This window comes from Megalops cyprinoides, chromosome 11 (genome assembly GCF_013368585.1).
Source record: "Megalops cyprinoides isolate fMegCyp1 chromosome 11, fMegCyp1.pri, whole genome shotgun sequence".
In the NCBI taxonomy this organism is placed as follows: Eukaryota; Metazoa; Chordata; class Actinopteri; order Elopiformes; family Megalopidae; genus Megalops; species Megalops cyprinoides.
The window spans coordinates 34,335,757-34,353,778 of NC_050593.1; the positions used below are offsets into that span (position 1 = coordinate 34,335,757).

At 45.9% G+C, this 18,022-nt stretch overlaps 1 protein-coding gene across 1 annotated transcript; it reads left to right on the forward strand.

Moving 5' to 3' along the window:
• Positions 1–770: 770 nt before the first annotated feature.
• LOC118785660 (mitogen-activated protein kinase kinase kinase 20-like) lies at positions 771–17,751 on the forward strand. The gene is made up of 12 exons (XM_036540490.1): positions 771–909; positions 2,947–3,144; positions 4,151–4,238; positions 8,186–8,287; positions 8,996–9,061; positions 9,253–9,281; positions 9,731–9,868; positions 10,386–10,472; positions 12,090–12,164; positions 12,573–12,679; positions 15,884–16,019; positions 17,341–17,751. Exons 2-12 carry the CDS (start codon positions 2,986–2,988, stop codon positions 17,659–17,661), a joined length of 1,308 nt encoding a protein of 435 aa, XP_036396383.1. The 5' UTR covers positions 771–909; positions 2,947–2,985; the 3' UTR covers positions 17,662–17,751.
• Positions 17,752–18,022: the final 271 nt, after the last annotated feature.

Below are 18,022 nucleotides of genomic sequence, written 5' to 3' on the forward strand. Positions count from 1 at the left end.
CATGCAAAGAACCGGAATTTTAGACAGGGGGAAACCAAGTGCCATTCCTCCGCAAAGAGTCTGTGAGGTATCTACTGTCAACAAACTTTGTACGTAATGTGTATTCTGTACATAATATAAGCCTATTAAACGTATTTGTCGAACAAATGTGGTGTTTAATTCTCCGTGGAAACTGTCACGCTTCTTAATGTCACACATTAAATTCGAAGACATCGAGTTTTCTTGCGCACTGGCGCTGGGTTGTCGAGATTTTAAATCTAAATATACTACTTACTGTAAATAAGTCACTCAATAAATTGTGAGTATTCGTGCTTACTTTCATATCGAAGATGATTTTAGAATAATTGGCAATTAGAAATATTATTTCTAATTTACAAAAGCACTTGTGATGTTTTCATTGATCTAGTTTGTTAATCTTGCTTGCTTAATAGGATGTCTTTACAAATGTCTTTCGACACGCGTGAATAATGCTGATGTAATCTTACTGTACCTAAGGAACAAAGACAATACGAATACTAATATTAGTTCCAACGAGGCCTGGGCAGGCATTGTTAAAAGTTAATCTACGAGAGACACTGCTGTCTTCAGAGGCGCTCCCTCTGGTTATTCACAAAAACGTCCAAAATTCGAGCTCAAAGCTCGGCCTTTTAATTACAACATCCACTAACAGTTATCCCGAGCGTGTCCGGTGAGCGGCGCTGTTGTCGTCTGCGTTTACTGCGTGCATTTCGCAGACCCCGTAAACCGCGTAGGAAGTCCAGTTAAAGAAGTTGGGCAACAGGAGAAACCGCCAGGGGGTAAGAAGAAAGACAACGTCGCAAATTACGGACTTAAAAACTTAAAATTTCCTTAGCTGGCGGGGTGATCAAACTGAGCGGCGGCGTGACATCCATTGTAGAGAAGTAAACGGTATGTATGCTTTGCAACTGTGTCCCACCGAAACTGCACTGTAAAAATATAGATCTGTGAGAACTGGGGGGCACGCCACTTTTGCCGTCTTGTGTTGCACAATGAGTTGTCTGCTGTTCTCTATGGCTGACTCGCAACTGACATATGCCTAGTTTGCAGTAACTGGGATGAGTGTGCGTGGGACACACACATCTTGTCAACTGTTTCGGTTAGGGATACATTAATGGATACAGATAACTGTTTTTGTGATTTACTCTCAAAGTATAGATTAAATGACGTGGTGAAATATGGAAATATTTATTTGAGCGACCTGAGTATTGTTACAGCACAGCAGGACTTTTCACTTCCATTTTAGTCAGTGACACAGAAGAAAACGGTGTGGTTGTACTGTAGGTGTGTCCGCACTGGTGTTACGCATGCCAAACGCGAGATTTTTTACCTTACTGGTAAATGTTCTTGTAAAAACTGAGATAACCCTTACTGGTCTTAGTCGTGCAATGCATTTATTATTATTATATTTTTTTACTTTCATTTTGTGCATAAATGCATCCATTGCAAAAACACTTGGCATGATTTCTGAGCCACACACAGGCTCATTTTGCACAGTCATGTCCTGGCTAAACTGATACTTTATCAAAGTGGGACAACGTTCCTGAGGCCATCCGTCTTTCAAATTAGTTTAGGTTGTTCCGTTTTTACTTTATTATCCCAGAGAGGAAGCGTTAGTTGGCACTGTCGGGCTCTCGCTCTCAGTCACAGCGGGTCGGACAGGCTTTGTGTCAGGTTGACTGTACCTGAAGGGTGAGGTGAGAGTTTGGACTGAACCAGAACTCCCGGTCACCCTTACCTGCGAGTCTTGATCGTGTAAGTAAGCTTTTTGGGAAACCAGTGAGAGGTGAAACAAATGATCTGTCCATGCTTATTTCTAAGATCTAAGGGATCTGTGGTTTTTGTTAGCAATCACAGTCCGTTTTCAAGCGAAATTTTACTTTCTAAAAGTGCTCAGGCGATTTGAGTGGTGTCCATACAGGGTTACAATTTGAGTGGTAGCAGGTGGAAATAAGTGCTGGAGTCCTTGTACGTGGCTGTAACCGGTGTTGCAAGTGGTCGCAGAGACCGTTAGAAGTGTGACGCTAAAGATGGAATGAATCGCCGCAAATCACCGGCGAGCGTGGCTCCCCTCTGTGACAATCCAGGAATTTCCTGTTGCGCTTGATAAAGATCCCAGCTGAGTTCCAGGTAATAGCCTCTTAAAAGCCGTTATTGCACTGTGATAAATGTGTATCTTATGATGCAATATCTGAACTACAGTTTCCTGAAATACAGACATTATTTTTACAGGGTGCTATGAATTATGTTCAAACAAAGATAATGCTTATTGCTGCAGAGTCATGCTCACATGGGGATGTGAGTTTATTCTTTGTGTTTGTAATCATCTGCATCCAACAACCAAGAGAGGGAAACCACTTTTGATTGGATGTGGGGTGAGAAACATTCTCGAAGCTGCAAATGCTTTTGTAAGGGGGACTGGTTGTGTGTTACACATCAGAGCGTAAAATGGTGAGTGTCACATTTCATTTTTTGCAAAAGCTCTTACTTTTAAAGGGTTAAAATAAGAGATCCTCTAAAGTCAGGGTGGCAGTGTAGCATAGTGGTAAGGAGCAGCACTCATAACCGAAAGGTTGCTGGTTTGATTCCCTGCAGGGGCACTGCTGCTGTACCCTTGGGCAAGGTACTTAACCCAGAACTGCCCCACTTAATATCCAGCTGTATAAATGGATAACATAGAAAAACTGTAACCTGTGTAAGTTGGTTAGATAAGAGCATCTACCCAATAACAGTAGTGTAAACATTCTCTGTGAGCAGCTCATGTGAGTATCAGACTCCTCTTTTAGCTGCGTCTGCAGGCAGCGTGTGACACCGGCCTCTCGGCGTGTGGTTAGGCACGGGGGCCTTGCAGAGGAGGCACATGTCACTCCCTCAGTGAGCGGTTTTCGGTAGCGCGGTGCCCTCTGCCTCTCCCCCTCTCTCGCCCAGGGCCCCCCAGAACGAGTCAGGATCGAGGGTCATTATGAGATGTCGTCTCTCGGCGCCTCCTTTGTGCAAATCAAGTTCGATGACATCCACTTCTACGAGAACTGCGGTGGGGGCAGCTTCGGGAGTGTCTACCGGGCCAAGTGGATCTCGCAGGACAAAGAGGTGGCGGTGAAAAAGCTGCTGAAGATCGAGGAGGAGGTGGGACTCACAGCCGCCTGCACTTTTCATAGATGCTTTTAACTGTCTCCACAGCGGGCTTTTTAACTGCTCTCCAATTCGGCAGGTTGCAGTGACATTTGTACGTGCCAATCAGGTGATCGTTATACACCCCTTTTCTTGTTGTGGGAGGTGATGCTTGTCTTGTTGTCTCTTGATGTAGAGATATCCACATACTCACAGCTTATCCTTCACAGAGAAAATTATTAGTCAGTGACATCATATTAACCTGAATTAAAGAATCAGATTTAGGACTTGTGAAATGATGACTTGTATTGGGAAAAAACAACCCATGTATTATTGTATTGAAAAAAAAAGTGCACATCTGCAAAATAATTTCATTGACTCTTTCCATTGTTTCCGTTATGTAGCAGTAGGTGCTGTGAAGTTAATCTGTGGTGCCAGGCTGTGCAGGTTAATTGGCAGAATCATTGTTTCTATTTCAGTAAAAGGAAGGAGAATGCTGGAAGCCGGCAGTAATAAACCTTAGAAACATAATGTGGGGGGTTCATTTTGAGATTCAGTATCACACAATGTCATATTAATTCATAGTTCTTCATTGTCATTCATTTCATATAATTAATGCACATAATGTTAAGGGCTTTACTGTGCAATACTGTGCATTTTCAACTCATTTCCAACTTTTTTCACTGACAGTTACAATGTCTTGTAGCACTATTTATTTCTGTCCTGATTCGGATTCATTTGGGGGGGGGGGGGGGGCTGTGGAATTGCAGGTGCTTTAACTGAAATGAAAAGCAGGTTAGCTGCTCCATTAGTGATTGTGAGCTGTTGTGTTTCTCCTCCTCCTTCAGCATGATCAGTAGGATTTCAGAGTAAGCCCTAACCCTGGAAGAGAGACGAGAGGGCTACACGCACGAAGAGTCTTGCTTTGCCTGAGCGCAGACAGGAACCGCATTTTGCGCCAGGCACGCGTGGTCTCGTTCTCAGTGCAGTTACCTGCCTCTTGCCTCTTTCCCTCGAACAGGCAGAAATCCTCAGTATTCTGAGTCACAAGAACATCATTCAGTTCTATGGAGCCGTCCTGGAAGCGCCCAACTACGGCATCGTCACAGGTACGGTGAGAAAAACCCCGTCTCAGTTATGTGAAGTCTCCGTGCAGCCTTTTTAGAAGGTACAGTCATAAACAAAGCTAACCTTCTCTGCCATGTGTTCACGATCAGGGATATTATTTAGGCAGTAATGCAAGACTGTTTGTAAGCGATGGAGGACACTAATGAACAATGAATGGCTGTCTGTCTAGGAAGGGCTTTGTGTTTGTGCTCTACTGACAGTTGTATGTCTTGATTTGTGTGTTATCTGTCGCTGTGACATGGAGTGAATTGTCCTGGGTTTGTTGCTCAACGCTAACAGTGACTGAGATACCTCAAACTGAGGCTCATTACACAGTACCTGTGTGTAGCTTCACCTGGCGGCGTCGCAGGGCTCTCTCTGGTCATGAGCAGAATGTAGCGGCAGGGTGTGTCCACCAGGGCATTGCGGCGCTGGGGTACAGTGGAGGTCGATGAGTGCTGGATGCAGGTGTCCTTTGATCACTCGGCCTGCAGCCGAGGGAACGCGAACCTGTGTCAGGGTGGCCCAGTATGTACACCTGCCGCTGCACAGTGGATAAAGTGCTGATCACAGTCTACGTGCGAGAAATTCATAGTGTGGCTATAGTTCCCTAACATTTGTATTTACATAACAACTTTATATCGGATGGTTGTAAAAACATTTACTTCTCTGTCAGATGACCTCACTGAGCCTTGTAAGGATGTTACATTTATAGGTATAGAATAATTTATTTCCGTGTAAGAAACCCTTATTGATTTATTCACTTCCCTTGCATTTTACATATCGTCCATCTCTTCTGCTGTATATTACTGAAGCACCTGCTGGTTCATATTTCGATGGTGTGAGAGTGGTGTACTAAATGGTTCTGTCCATTAAAAGTATTATCTCTGTGGTCACTTTAAAATATTGCTCATTTTTGACACCCAACTGTCACATTCTTTCATTGTGCACAAAGTAATTTGATGTAATTAATAACTCGGTACAGTGTTAAATTCAATAATAGAGTCCTCTTTCTAGCATGTAGTGTGTTGGATGGCTTGTGCATTTCTTGACTCATGATTAATAGTCTTGAGATGGTCATGAATTGACAGTCTTGACATGGCCATGAAGGATCCCCCACACACAGGGGTAGGGGGTGGCGTGGAAAGTTCCTCTAATTAGCAATCCCTGCTAAAGCCAGAAAAAAAAATTCTGCACTCAAGTGCTACACAGGGAATGAGTACGGTCCGTATCGTGGCCAAGAGGAGAAGCTTCATTCAGCTTTTATCTCGAGATGTGAAACCGTGCTATCTCTGAAAGAAGGCAAACAACTGCCTGTTTGATGTGTCTCCAGGATGGAGTTACTGCCAGGGCTGGTTTTTCTGTCTTTGAAAGGAAGGTTCATACTGTACTCACTGCTTACTGTGGACAGTACACCAGGGAACTGTACAAGGCCACTGGCCATTGCATTTCACTCTGCTGCCTGACAGCTCCGAGACGATTAGGAGACATCTGACCGGTTGTCAGGGAGGAGCCACCGCTGTTTATGGAAGCAGAATGTAATTAGCACCAGGTAAAGGAAAATGTCTGTGGCCAGCCTGTCCCTGGCTTTTCAGCATTCATCAGGAGTGTTATAGATTTCCCCTGTTGGCTCCTTTATCAGGGGCCAGCGCTCCTGGTGTCCCATAGAGAGCTTTCACCAGGAGATCCCTCCTCAGTCTCCTCCCCCTGGGTACCACCAGCACAGAACCATGAACTTACAGTATCTGCAATTACTGTGAGCTGCGACAAAATTTTTATTCAGTAATGATCTGTTTTATTCTGCCATTGTTTTAATTTGTACACGAGCTGCTTTTAAGTCAATAATGACACAAGTTTATTTAACTTGTTCCACTATTTCTCTTGGTTGTAATCAGAATAGTAAGCAGAATTAAGCTGCAAGAGCCATTTGTGGGTGGTATATAATGCCACACCCTTGGAATGTGATCATTTGCCAACTTTCCTTTCAAAGAATCTGTGGAGCAATATGTTTGCAGAAACGTAAGTCCAGCAGAGGATATTTTCTTTTCTTGTGCTTCTTATTGTCTAAGAATAGTTTCATAAGTCTTGTAAAACTGTAAATAAGTACAAAGTACAAACCTGAAAGATGAATCTTGATGGAGGTATACCGTTTATGGCATGGGACTCCTCACTACAGGAACCTGTGATGAAACCCTGCTGTTGTGTACAGGTGCAATTTGAGCAGTTCTTTTCAGAACACAGCTGCTTGCAAGCATAGTGTATGGAACGTGCAAGAAGCAGAAATCTAAGTGTTGAGTGCTGAGCTGTATAAAATTGTCTGTAATGGAAATGTATAAAGGGTGGTCCGGCTGTATTTACAGGTGTTATTATTGCAGGTAGTGTGGTGGAGCAGAGAGAGCGGGCTGGGATCGGGGGCGGGAGGGGAGCGTGTAGGGTGTGTGGAGGTAGTGCGGAACGGTGCTGTTTCTGGCACAGAGGGGTAGGGGCAGTGATTTGAGTTGCAGTTGCCAGCAGAAGGGGGTTAGGAGTGTGTGTGTTGGTCCAGCGGGGGGGAGTGGGGGGGTGTAGGGGTGGGGGCAGAAGACTGGTCAGGCAGTATAATTAGAGATGATTTGGAAGAATCACGTACTGATGACAGGGAGGCGTATTATGAGCACACAAGAAGGTGCATGACACTGCATGATCCCGCGTGGCCGGCGGTGTCCCCTGAAAAAGAAGACCGCATATCAGTGACAAGCGGCCCTAATGATTCAGAAAAAAAAACACACCCTAATGTCAAACTCTACAGGTCCTGTACGAAACAAAGCGAAAAGGTGACAGGTCACACAGCTCAGTACCAAAGAGGGGTGCTTTACGAGCTGGCTGCGTGTTGGAGGGCCGTGACCGTCAGGCGCTGCGGAGTTTCCTAGGTGGGTGTGTTTACTGCTTTTCCTGGCAGAGCTGCTGTAACACAATCTAGGAGGAGGGACAGCGCAGGGCTCAAACACATCGGCGTGCGCATGGTGTCTCCGGAGCATAATGGTGCATATAGAGATCACTTTGCCTGTCTGTCTTGGGTCACTGCGCTTGAGTGCACTATTATCAAGAGCCACAGTTTTTACTGGATGGACGATGTAGTTTGAAATCATTCCTAACGGCGAAGTGTAGTACTTCTATAACCCGCATTACAATAGTGGTTCATAAAACACGCCTTTGTCAGCAGTACCAAACCAAAGGACCTTACATAGGTTTAACCTCGCATAGCGGGCAAGAGTCCTGCCCTCTGATAATTTCACTGAACTCAAATTGATGTTAATGCAGTACGCAGATAAAGGCCATTGAATAATGTCTGTGGATTCAGACCAGCAGCCTGGCAGATGGTGTTTTCTTATTTTAAGAGCTGGTGCTATTTTAGGGCTGTTCGTGCTGGACAGGGTTGTAGACTCACTCCTGGTGTTCATCTGTGTTTGGCTTTCCTCAAGTCACTGTGACTTATGGGAGGGGCCAGTGTACAGGGTACACAGGGTACACACACCGAAACGTGCAGTGAAGCTGTTTACAGGTGGGTGAGAGAGGAATGTGAACAGTGCTGAGAGAGCCCCGCCCTGGCTCCCTCTCACAGTGCCAACCCTGCTCGAACCCTGCGCCGGGTCTAACGGGTCGAGAGTGTGTGTGTGTGTGTGTGTGTGTCTGACTCCCCTCACAGTGCCAACCCTGCTTGAACCCTGTGCCGGGTCTAACGGGTCGAGAGTGTGTGTGTGTGTGTGTGTGTGTGTGTGTGTGTGTCTGACTCCCCTCACAGTGCCAACCCTACTCGAACCCTGCACCAGGTCTAACAGGTCAAGTGTGTGTGTCTGACTCCCACAGTGCCACACCCACAGTCCTCTCTCGCCAACTCGAAACCTGTGCTGGGTCTAACAGGTTGTGTGTGTGTGTGTGTGTGTGTGTGTGTGTGTGTGTGTGGTTCCAGAGTATGCCAGTGGAGGGTCTCTGTATGAGTACCTGTCCAGGGAGGAGAGCGAGGAGATGGACATGGAGCAGATCATGGCTTGGGCCATACAGATCGCCAAAGGTGGGATTGATCATTCACCAGTACAGCTCACTCATTCATCCCATTAAGATTACATTACATTACTGCCATTTAGCAGACACTCTAATCCAGAGCCACTTACATAGGTTACAATCATTACATGCTCGTACAGCTGGATATTTATTGAGGCAGTTGTGGGTACCTTGCCCAAGGGTACAGCAGCAGCACTCCAGTGGGGAATTAAACCAGCAACCTCTCGGTGACAACTCCTGCTCCTTACTATTGCGCCACACTTCTGCCCCAAGATAATTCATTCTGTTCATATCTCTACTTAAGAAAGGGGTTGTGGATTTTGCTTTGGATAAATCAGATGGATGAACTACATCTTCAGCCAATGAAGGACTGTCAGGTTTCCGTGTAAATAAAACATAATCCAACTCCCAGTGGAGTGAGAACCCAGTAATGCCTTTCTGACAAAATACTTCACAGACATGACAGGTTGTGTGCAGTCTGGGAAGGGCCAGTCCTTACACCTTACACCGGCAAGTTATTTTTCTCTGAAAGGATTACTCATTCGGTCAGGGTGTGTGTGCTGTTTGCTGTTTGGTTCATGTAAGCAGTATGTACGATGCAAGCAGTGAGCATTGTAAGGAAGGAGACATGGCAGCAGGACAGAGTGATGCTGGTTTCTGTTTCTCAGGCTTCCTGTTGGTCTTTGACAGAGGAAATTTCCTTTGTTCTTCCCCCCAGGAATGCACTACTTACACTCAGAAGCCCCCGTAAAGGTCATTCACAGAGACCTGAAATCCAGGAACGGTAAAGAATCATACTCTGCCTTATGCATTAGCCTGATCAATACAATCATGCAATACTGCTTTCACAAGAAGCTCTGTAAAAACGATTATGGGAAAAGACCATGGCTGCTTTACCATTCCTTGACTATGAGAGCCAAATATGAGAGCCACACAGACTATGACTGACTTTGTAAACTTTGTGTTCTGTTGCAGTGGTGATGACCACAGACAAAGTGCTAAAGGTACCTGTGTACTTTATTTGAAGTGTGTTGGACCTGTCGTTTACATTTACATTTATTAATTTGGCAGATGCTTTTATCCAAAGTGACTTACAAGTGAGGTAGATTATAACATGAGCAAACCATAAGGAGTCAACAATATTACAAGCACTGTATGACTAGGTTTGGTTGGCCAGACAAGGTACAAGCTAGCTGGTAGAGATAAAGAGGGCATTAAACCAGTATATTACATTTTTTAATATAGTTTAGTAGGAAACAGTTTTGAGATATGTGAAATTCCTCTAGGGGTAGTGTTACAGATGCTCAGGTGAGAGCAGAAGAGCTGTGTCTTCAGATGTTTCTTGAAGGCAGAGAGGGACTCGGCAGAACCTGTCAAATAGCATTGTTTATGAATGTGGCAGCACCTGCAGGGAGAGCCCTCCTGATCTCATTTCTCCCCCCTCTGACTCCAGATCTGTGACTTTGGGGCGTCCCGGTTCCACTCCCACACCACACACATGTCGCTGGTGGGCACGTTCCCATGGATGGCCCCCGAGGTGATCCAGAGTCTGCCCGTGTCTGAGACCTGCGACACGTACTCCTACGGGGTGGTGAGTCATAGTGACAGCTAACATCTCTGAGAGGCCCTGATGCAGGAATCTGAAGTATAGCCAGCAGATCTACAATGAGGAGAGAACAATCATTAGTCATTTACATTGATCACCACCACTTTACACTACTAGTGCAATAGAGTGTCAGGGGTCAAACAGCCATGAACCTGGGGAACGGAAAAGGAGAAGGCAAAGATGGACGCCCTGCTGTTAGTGCCATTGCTCCGTTTTATTGCATTTTGTCACATTTATATGGGGCCTGTGACATCACAAGGACTGACATGCTCTGTTGAATTAAAAACGAATTTAATTTAATTTGTTAAATAATCATCTGATCTGCATCCATGACAAACAATCTGAATGCAGATTATTTAGTTCACATGATTGCTTTAGAGCAGACATTTTACTACTTAAATGTGTAAATAGCAAACTTGTCTAAATGAAACAAGCGCGCAGCCAGGGAAGCACCGCTCCTGCAAGCTGAAGGTAAAAACACACCTCCCTTCCTGCCCGACAGGTTCTCTGGGAGATGCTGACGCGAGAGGTCCCCTTTAAGGGTCTAGAGGGGTTACAAGTGGCCTGGCTGGTGGTGGAGAAAAACGAGGTGCAGCCCCCTTCTTTGTGCACACGATCACATTTCGTCGGTCACCCCATGGCTGCACACCATCATGCTGTTCCCCTTCCACAACACTGGGATTTGATACGTTAGACATGCATCACGGCAACATTTCATTTTCCAAGGACTGACGGTCATTAGCAATCTATCTTTAGTTAATGGAACAATATGATGCTCTCTGCAACTGGATAGTGATGTCAGAGTGGGTATTTTTACAGGACTGATGTCAAACCTCATACACTAACCCAGCTGGGACGTGCTTTTAGAGAACTAGTATCATGTGTCCAAGGTCCGTAGCACATGGACACATCTTCAGCATCTCTTTCTCAAGTCTGTACGTACTATATATTAACTTTCCGTTATTCGTCAGAATATTTTAAAAATTATGAAATCGCTAGACCATGTAAAGAGCTCCACAGGCGTCCTTAGAATGAGAAGATTCTAAATCAGAATGTTGGAATGATGATATTCCATTAAATAGAACAAAACTCCCCAGGAAAACTTGTTCAGTCCATTAGGGTTTATAGTCTGCATGTCAGTACACTGCAATTAACTTTTGACAGGAAACTGCTGAACATACAGTTATTCATTGCGCAAGTGACCCTCAGGCAAAGAAGACGGTTAAAAAAAAAAAAAGCACTGTAAGATAGACAGAAATACTTCTGACTGGGGAGCATTAGCTCATCTGAACAGCAGGTGCATGACTGCTTCCACCAAGTGGGTGAGATCACGTGTGCTTGTATGGCTGCTATTTCTAAATATCATCTTGCAATTTGTGATTATTAATGGAATATTGACTAACGCCTGCATGTTAATTGCTCGTTTGAAATACATATTTGATGTGCACATATTTGTTAGAGCTCAGCATATTGCTTGTGTGTAAATGTCATTACTTTGTTTCTAATTTTCATGTAAAGAAATGTACCAAACCAGCAGGTCCCTATAAGAGTATTCTCCCGCTCATTGAAGTTCAGGCTGTCAGTAGCAGACCCGAGTATGTGATTGATGAGCGTTCACCATTACTGCACGGCTCTGTTCAGGACCTCTCTACAAATAACCCAGCCGATTGTCAGAGGCCTCTGTCACTGTGTCAGCCATGAGATACATGCAGCTACAGCAGCATGAAAGAAGTTCCATCATCTTCAGAAATAAGAAACGTGCATGGCTGTGCCAACCAAAGATAGCCTGCAAGGCAAGAGTTACAGAACAGTTACGCTCTCAGTTTACTGTAACATAAGCTTTATATAACATTATTGTCATTTAGCAGATGCTCTTATCCAGAGAAGCTCACATAGGTTACAATTTTAACCATTTGTATAGCTGGACGTTTACTGAGCCAATTGTGGATTAAGTACCGTGTCCAAGGGTACAACAGCAGTGGCCCAGTGGAGGAATCAAACCAGCAACCTTTCGGTTATGAGCCCTGCACCTTACCACTACACCCCACACCGCTGCTAAAAGCACTTTGTCGTTTTCATTTGTCACTGAATTCATAAAGCTTTTTTAACACTAACATTCTGAATGAAGTTGACATGTTACGGTCACTCGGATTGTAAGGCAGTGAGCGCTGCTGTGATACTGTGACTCTCTGTGTCTGTGTTGCAGAGATTGACCATTCCCAGCAGCTGCCCTGCCAGCTTCGCCGAGCTGATGAGGAAGTGCTGGGCGACAGAACCCAAGGTAAGGACCCCCCCCCCCAGTGCATCATGGGACATTTACATTTACATTTACATTTATTTATTTTGTACGTCGCTTTGGATAAAAGCGTCTGCTAAAGTGCATACAGTAAGTATAGCGACAGTACGGGGACAGGATGTGTACAGTTCCACTATGAGACAGTTCTCAGCTGAGAGCAAGGTCTGTTTGAGGACACAGTACTATCAGATTTGTACAACTACAGCGTATAGGGCAACTAATACGATACACCTTCAAACAGCAAACTTTAACATGAACATGGACATGAAGTTCTTACCAGCTGTCTGTGCATGCTGAGGGAGTAGAAGAAATCAGTGCTGTTGCATCTCATATTTAGAAAGAAGTACTGAATGCTAGCATAATGATATATTATTGCATCTTCTTTTTCTCCAGGAAAGACCAATGTTCAAACAGATCCTGACCACCCTGGAGTCCATGTCTAAAGACAGCCAGCTGCCTGAGCAGTGCAATTCCTTCCTGCACAATAAAGCCGAGTGGAGGTACTGTGCCGCCCTGTAGGGCTCCCCCTGCAGGTCACTGTTATCAGCACACATTTCCACAGCTAGCATGAGTCCACACGCTCACAACATTAGAGGATGTCATGCATTCTTCAGAGAGGCTAGTGTTGAGTACATGCAGCATGAATGTTACATTACATTACATTACATTATTGGCATTTAGCAGACGCTCCAGAGTGACTTACATCGATTACAGTTTTTTCCAATGTTATCCATTTTTACAGCTGGATATCTACTGAGGCAATTCTGGGCTAAATACCTTGCCCAAGGGTACAGCAGCAGTGTCCCAGCAGGGAATCAAACTGGAAACCTTTTGGTTATGAGTCTAGAGCCTTAACCACTATGCTACACTGCCGCCTCAATGTAATGTTGTAATACTGATATACTCATGGTCTATTGTGCTAGAAGTCTGCTAAATGAGTGTAATGTAATTGTGCTGTTTAATATAGATAGTCAGCAGATATATTTATACTCCATGTACCTTAAGGTGTAGAAAACACCAAGTATCCCTTGTGTTCAATTGTTTCCTCTCACTACATATCAAGTCTGAAAATAATTTTAGCTAGCTTCTAGTAAAAGTCTCCAACTGGCCTCTCCTCAGAGCTTGTGGAGAAGCCTGTGTTGAGCTGTAACCTCAGTGCTGTCTGTCTGAGTGTGGATGTGGCAAATCACTTCACCGGGTCTCACAGCGGCAGAGCGATACCTGCCAAACTGGGTAATGTGATGTGCCCTGTAAGCACTCAAAGCATCCCCCATTAATGCCAACACAAGCTCAAGCATTAGGCATTGCGTGTGACTTAATGAGAGCCAGAGCGTGGCACTGGAAGCAGGCGGGATTACCCAGCAGGCACCTGGAGGGGCTGACCATTCTGACAGGAGATGATGGAGAGGACGGTGCTTCTTCCTCCTGCTCTCAGTCCGGTGCTGATTGATTGGTCTCTACTTGATCAGCTGCAGAAAGCAGGTGCTGCTGGTAACAGTTTAGACTTGTTAGTCTACTCAGGAGGGAACCGGTGGGCATTAGCTGTTATGCTGTAGCTCTACTGCTACAGCCTGTATCCGGTTTCCTCGAAGGCCATACTAGTCTGTGTTCAGCAAGACACCTCATTCCTGTTGATAGACAACATTCAGTAAAATGGAAACCTTTGACCTTCCTCTTCCAGTACTGAGTTTTTTCTTTGCTTAGTTGCCGTAGGTGCATTCATTTTTTGATGTTCAGTTTTATAAGCAGTTCTATAAACCATTTCTCCATTCTCTCTGTTCACTTCTGTTCTGTTCAGTTCTAAGGTACTGGTCATGTTTTTAAAATTTGACATTATTTCCCATCTGGATGTGGATAGTTTAAACTGGAAAACTAATCAGATGTGATTCTCTTTCCTCGGTCTTTGTTTTCTGAGACAGGGGGAGGGTGTGGTGCTCTGAAAGATTTGGGAATGTGGGTAGGTCTGCATTAGACTCAGATTGGGGTCGTGTTGAAATATTCAGGTCATTCAGAACACGGAGGTAATGGGGATAGAGGTGTAAGACCCACCTACTCCTGCACTTCCGTCTGTGAGATTCATGCTCTTGATAAAAAGGATTGTGTGTATGAAGCCTGTTTTCCACCCACAGACCACTTCCTGTGACATTTAACCTTCTTTCATCAAAGCCCAGGAAGTGAAAGACTGCACGCCAAAGACTCCATGTGCACATTCGGTCAGACCTATGATGTTAGAAAAGACCTGTGTTACATGTACATATCTATGTTTCTGTGACACGCACTCGCATGCAGGTACCCATGTAAGCATGTAAACCTGCACACATACTGACATACTGCATACACACGCACACACACACACACGTGCACACACACGCACACACACACAGTCTCTCCCTTTCTCCCTCCCACACTGTACTGTGCACATGTTTTCTTCCCCAAAGAGGAGGGGTAATTTCCGAATATCCTGCATGGCAGGGAGTTCTGAGTGAATTTGTTTAGCTTCATCAAAATAAAATCTCTCTCGTTCCATCTCTCTCACCCTCTCTCTCTTTTTGTCTCGTTTGTGTGAAAAACGGTAAGTCCAGTCTGGCTCTGTCTGCCGTCTATATTCAGCTGGCTGGATGTGGGCCAGAGCGGTTTGAGGGGGGCTGCTCTGGTTTCCACGGCAGCTGTGTGGGAAGATGAGATACGGAGAGGGAGAGGGAACCTGCAGACCCACACAGAACGTGTGACAGTTTAAAAAAAAAAAAAAAAAAAGGCACAAGAGAGGAGAGGAGGAGGATGAGAAATTCCGAGCCTGTTCATCAAGAAAGTGGCGAGCAAGAAAATCAATTACTGGGGAAGCCTTGGAACATGTGTGAGAAGAGTGTGTGGAGAAGGGCGGGGCGTGGAGCTCAGGGCAGGAGGTCTGATCCGCGTCACGTGCCTGTTTATAAATAGCTGCTGTGGGAGCTCGGCTGAGAGGGTCTCTGACTCAGCACGGTTACCCACCATGCACCACACAGCGCCACCTGCTGGGCAGAGGAGACCACACCAGCCATGTGCAGGGTTCACCAACTGCCCCTCTGACGCAAGCTTCAGTGTCAGGCCCTCAGGGGCTTACCTGCCTGAGGGCTTTGTTTAATGCTACCTTTCCTTCCACCGTTTGAATGCAAACGAGCTGTTTCCAAACAGACAGAGAGCCAGAACTAATTGATGAAGGATGCCCCTGATATTCGTCTGTCAGTATTGCACATCACACACCTGGTGGGGGATACACAGGTGAGAAGGGGGTTTTGATATGTAGGAGCTGAGACAGAGCCGTTCAGATAATGCGCTGCAGTGCGCAGTAGTGATTAAAGGAATGGAGTTGTAACCAGGAGGACAAACTTCCATTGTATGCTTAAGCAATGTAGTTAACCTTAAATGCTTAAGTAAACACTCAGCCATATTCATGGGTGCTGTGTAAGGTGTGACCTGGGTGAGTCAGGCAGGATAGAGCAGAGATACAGGAGCTGGGAGAGGTGTGCACAGGTTAGGTAGGGGCAGGTGACCATGCTGTGACCCTGCTCTCCACAGGTGTGAGTGTGAAGTGCAGCTGAGTACAGGTGATGTTTCTGTGACTCTGCTCTCCGCAGGTGTGAGTGTGAAGTGCAGCTGAGTACAGGTGATGTTTCTGTGAGTAGAAGCAGGTAAAGGTGATGGTGCTGTGACCCCGCTCTCCGCAGGTGTGAGATCGAGGCCACGCTGGAGAGGCTGAAGAAGCTGGAGAGAGACCTCAGCACCAAGGAGCAGGAGCTGAAGGAGAGGGAGCGGCACCTGAAGATGTGGGAGCGCAAGCTGATGGAGCAGTCCAACAGCCCGGTGAGTCGCTGAGCACCGCCTGAACACCGACACAACACCAACACACACCACAATAACAACACACGCACAGCACTCCCTGAACACTGACACAACATCAAAACACACACAGCATATTGCTGATGGAGCAGTCCAACAGCCCAGTGAGTCACTGAGCACCGTCTGAACACCGACACACCAACACACACAGTGTGTCAACTGCACACTACAACACCAACACACACTACAACACCAACACACACAGTGTGTGAACTGCACACTACAACACCAACACACACCACAACAACAGCACACACACAGCACTCCCTGAACACTGACACAACACCAACACACACAGGGCGTCAACTGCACAATACAACACTAACACTCACCATAACACCAACACACACTGCAACACCAACACACACAGTTTGTCAACTGCACACCACAACACCAGCACACACCACACGTCGCCTTGCTCCTATCACCTCACTGTGTGCAGCCGCTAATTCCGCACCTGATGGCGTGAGAACCGTCTCCACAGCTGTAGACACGTCATGGAAGGCCAGCTAAAAGCTCTGTGAGACAGCAGTGGCATGTTGAGGAGTGATGAGCTGCCCAGCCTGTAGAGAGAGGCTGCCTGCCGCCTCACAGGGAGCTTAGGACAGGAGGAAAGGGGAAAGCAGGTCAGAGCAGCGGTGAGGTCTGTCAGCGGGCAGGTCCCGGCCGCTGCAGTCAGAGCACAGTGTTGCATGCTGAGCTGAGACAGGTGAGGTGTGCTGCGGCTGTTCTGACCCGGCTCTACAGGTGGGCTCACCTGAGGCGCGCGGCACACGCACCTGCATTTGTTTGTTCGTGTTTTTGTATCTGCATGAGACTCTTTTCAGGATGGTGTTGGTGAAACGGAGCTGCATCCGTGCGGGATGTTTTTCCAGCTGTTCAGTTTTATGTCAGAACTGAGGTTTGCATTGGTCTTGATCTCGCAGTGTTGTTCTGGTTGAGCGGACCACTGGTCAGTTTTTATATCAGCTACATTTTTTCATATTCTTCTCAATGCAATGTATGCCTCTATTTTTGTTCTTTGCCAAAGCTGCCTTTTTTTCCAACTGCACAATTTCTTTCTTTTTACCTGTTATTTCATCTTAAAGCTGTATTTTTATCATTTCGTCTGGAAATTTCAGATTGTTTAAATCTTGAAACTGTCCTTTTGCCCTGAGTTCTCCGCAATCAACACTTTGTCCGTTTGGAATGAAAACTAATCACTCCTGGTCTGAATCTAAGTCCTCCTTACCTTCTCTCCTCTCCTGTCTCTTCCTCCCTCTTTCCTCCCCTCTCTCTTTCCCAGCTTTTCTTCCCTGTCGCTGCGAAGATTAGCGCCGAGTCCTTCTACGAGCGTAAGACGGAGGAGTCGAACAGCTCGGAGGTGTCGTGTCAGATCACGGCCTGCAGTAACGGGGAGGTGGGCGGAGCCAACCTGCAGGCCATGATGGCGGGGATCGGGAATGTGTTTGCCACGGAAGGGGGGGGCCCGGTCCTGCAATCTGGCATGCAGGTCAACATACAGGCCAAGCAGAACTCCTCCAAGTCCAGCTCCGTCAGAGAGGGACGCAAAATCAACATGGCCGTGGCGATGGGCGATTTTGATTGGTCTGATGACAGCGATTAAGCCCCGCCCTCCCCCGTGCCCCAATCTGTCCCATGGTAGCAGTTTGGTGGGTGTCACTCGCCCGCTGTTGCCTGCGTCAGAAACACAGTCCCCTTCAGCCAGTTGGCTAGATTTACTCTGTGGCACTGTTGTGAAGTCCTCAGAAGATGTGTGGAGGATATCTTTGTGGTTACTGAAGTCTTTAAGCCCTTTTTATTTTTGTTTTTTGTGAATGATCCAGTTTGGTTTCAGTATTGTTCTCTTGCAGTTATTATTTGACCAATCCCAATCTGAAAAAGTATATTCAAATTATTTTAGATTTTTTTTTTTTATATAGGAATGTCTTTCTTAGTTTTTTTTGAAACTGGAAATCTAAATTACT

Excerpts from the sequence above, each read along its gene's own strand:
- LOC118785660 (XM_036540490.1), top strand. The coding sequence starts at position 2,986 with ATGTCGTCTCTCGGCGCCTCCTTTGTGCAAATCAAGTTCGATGACATC. Across the intron at positions 12,165-12,572 it reads GCTGGGCGACAGAACCCAAG|GAAAGACCAATGTTCAAACA; the intron begins GTAAGGACCCCC and ends CTTTTTCTCCAG. Across the intron at positions 12,680-15,883 it reads CACAATAAAGCCGAGTGGAG|GTGTGAGATCGAGGCCACGC; the intron begins GTACTGTGCCGC and ends CGCTCTCCGCAG.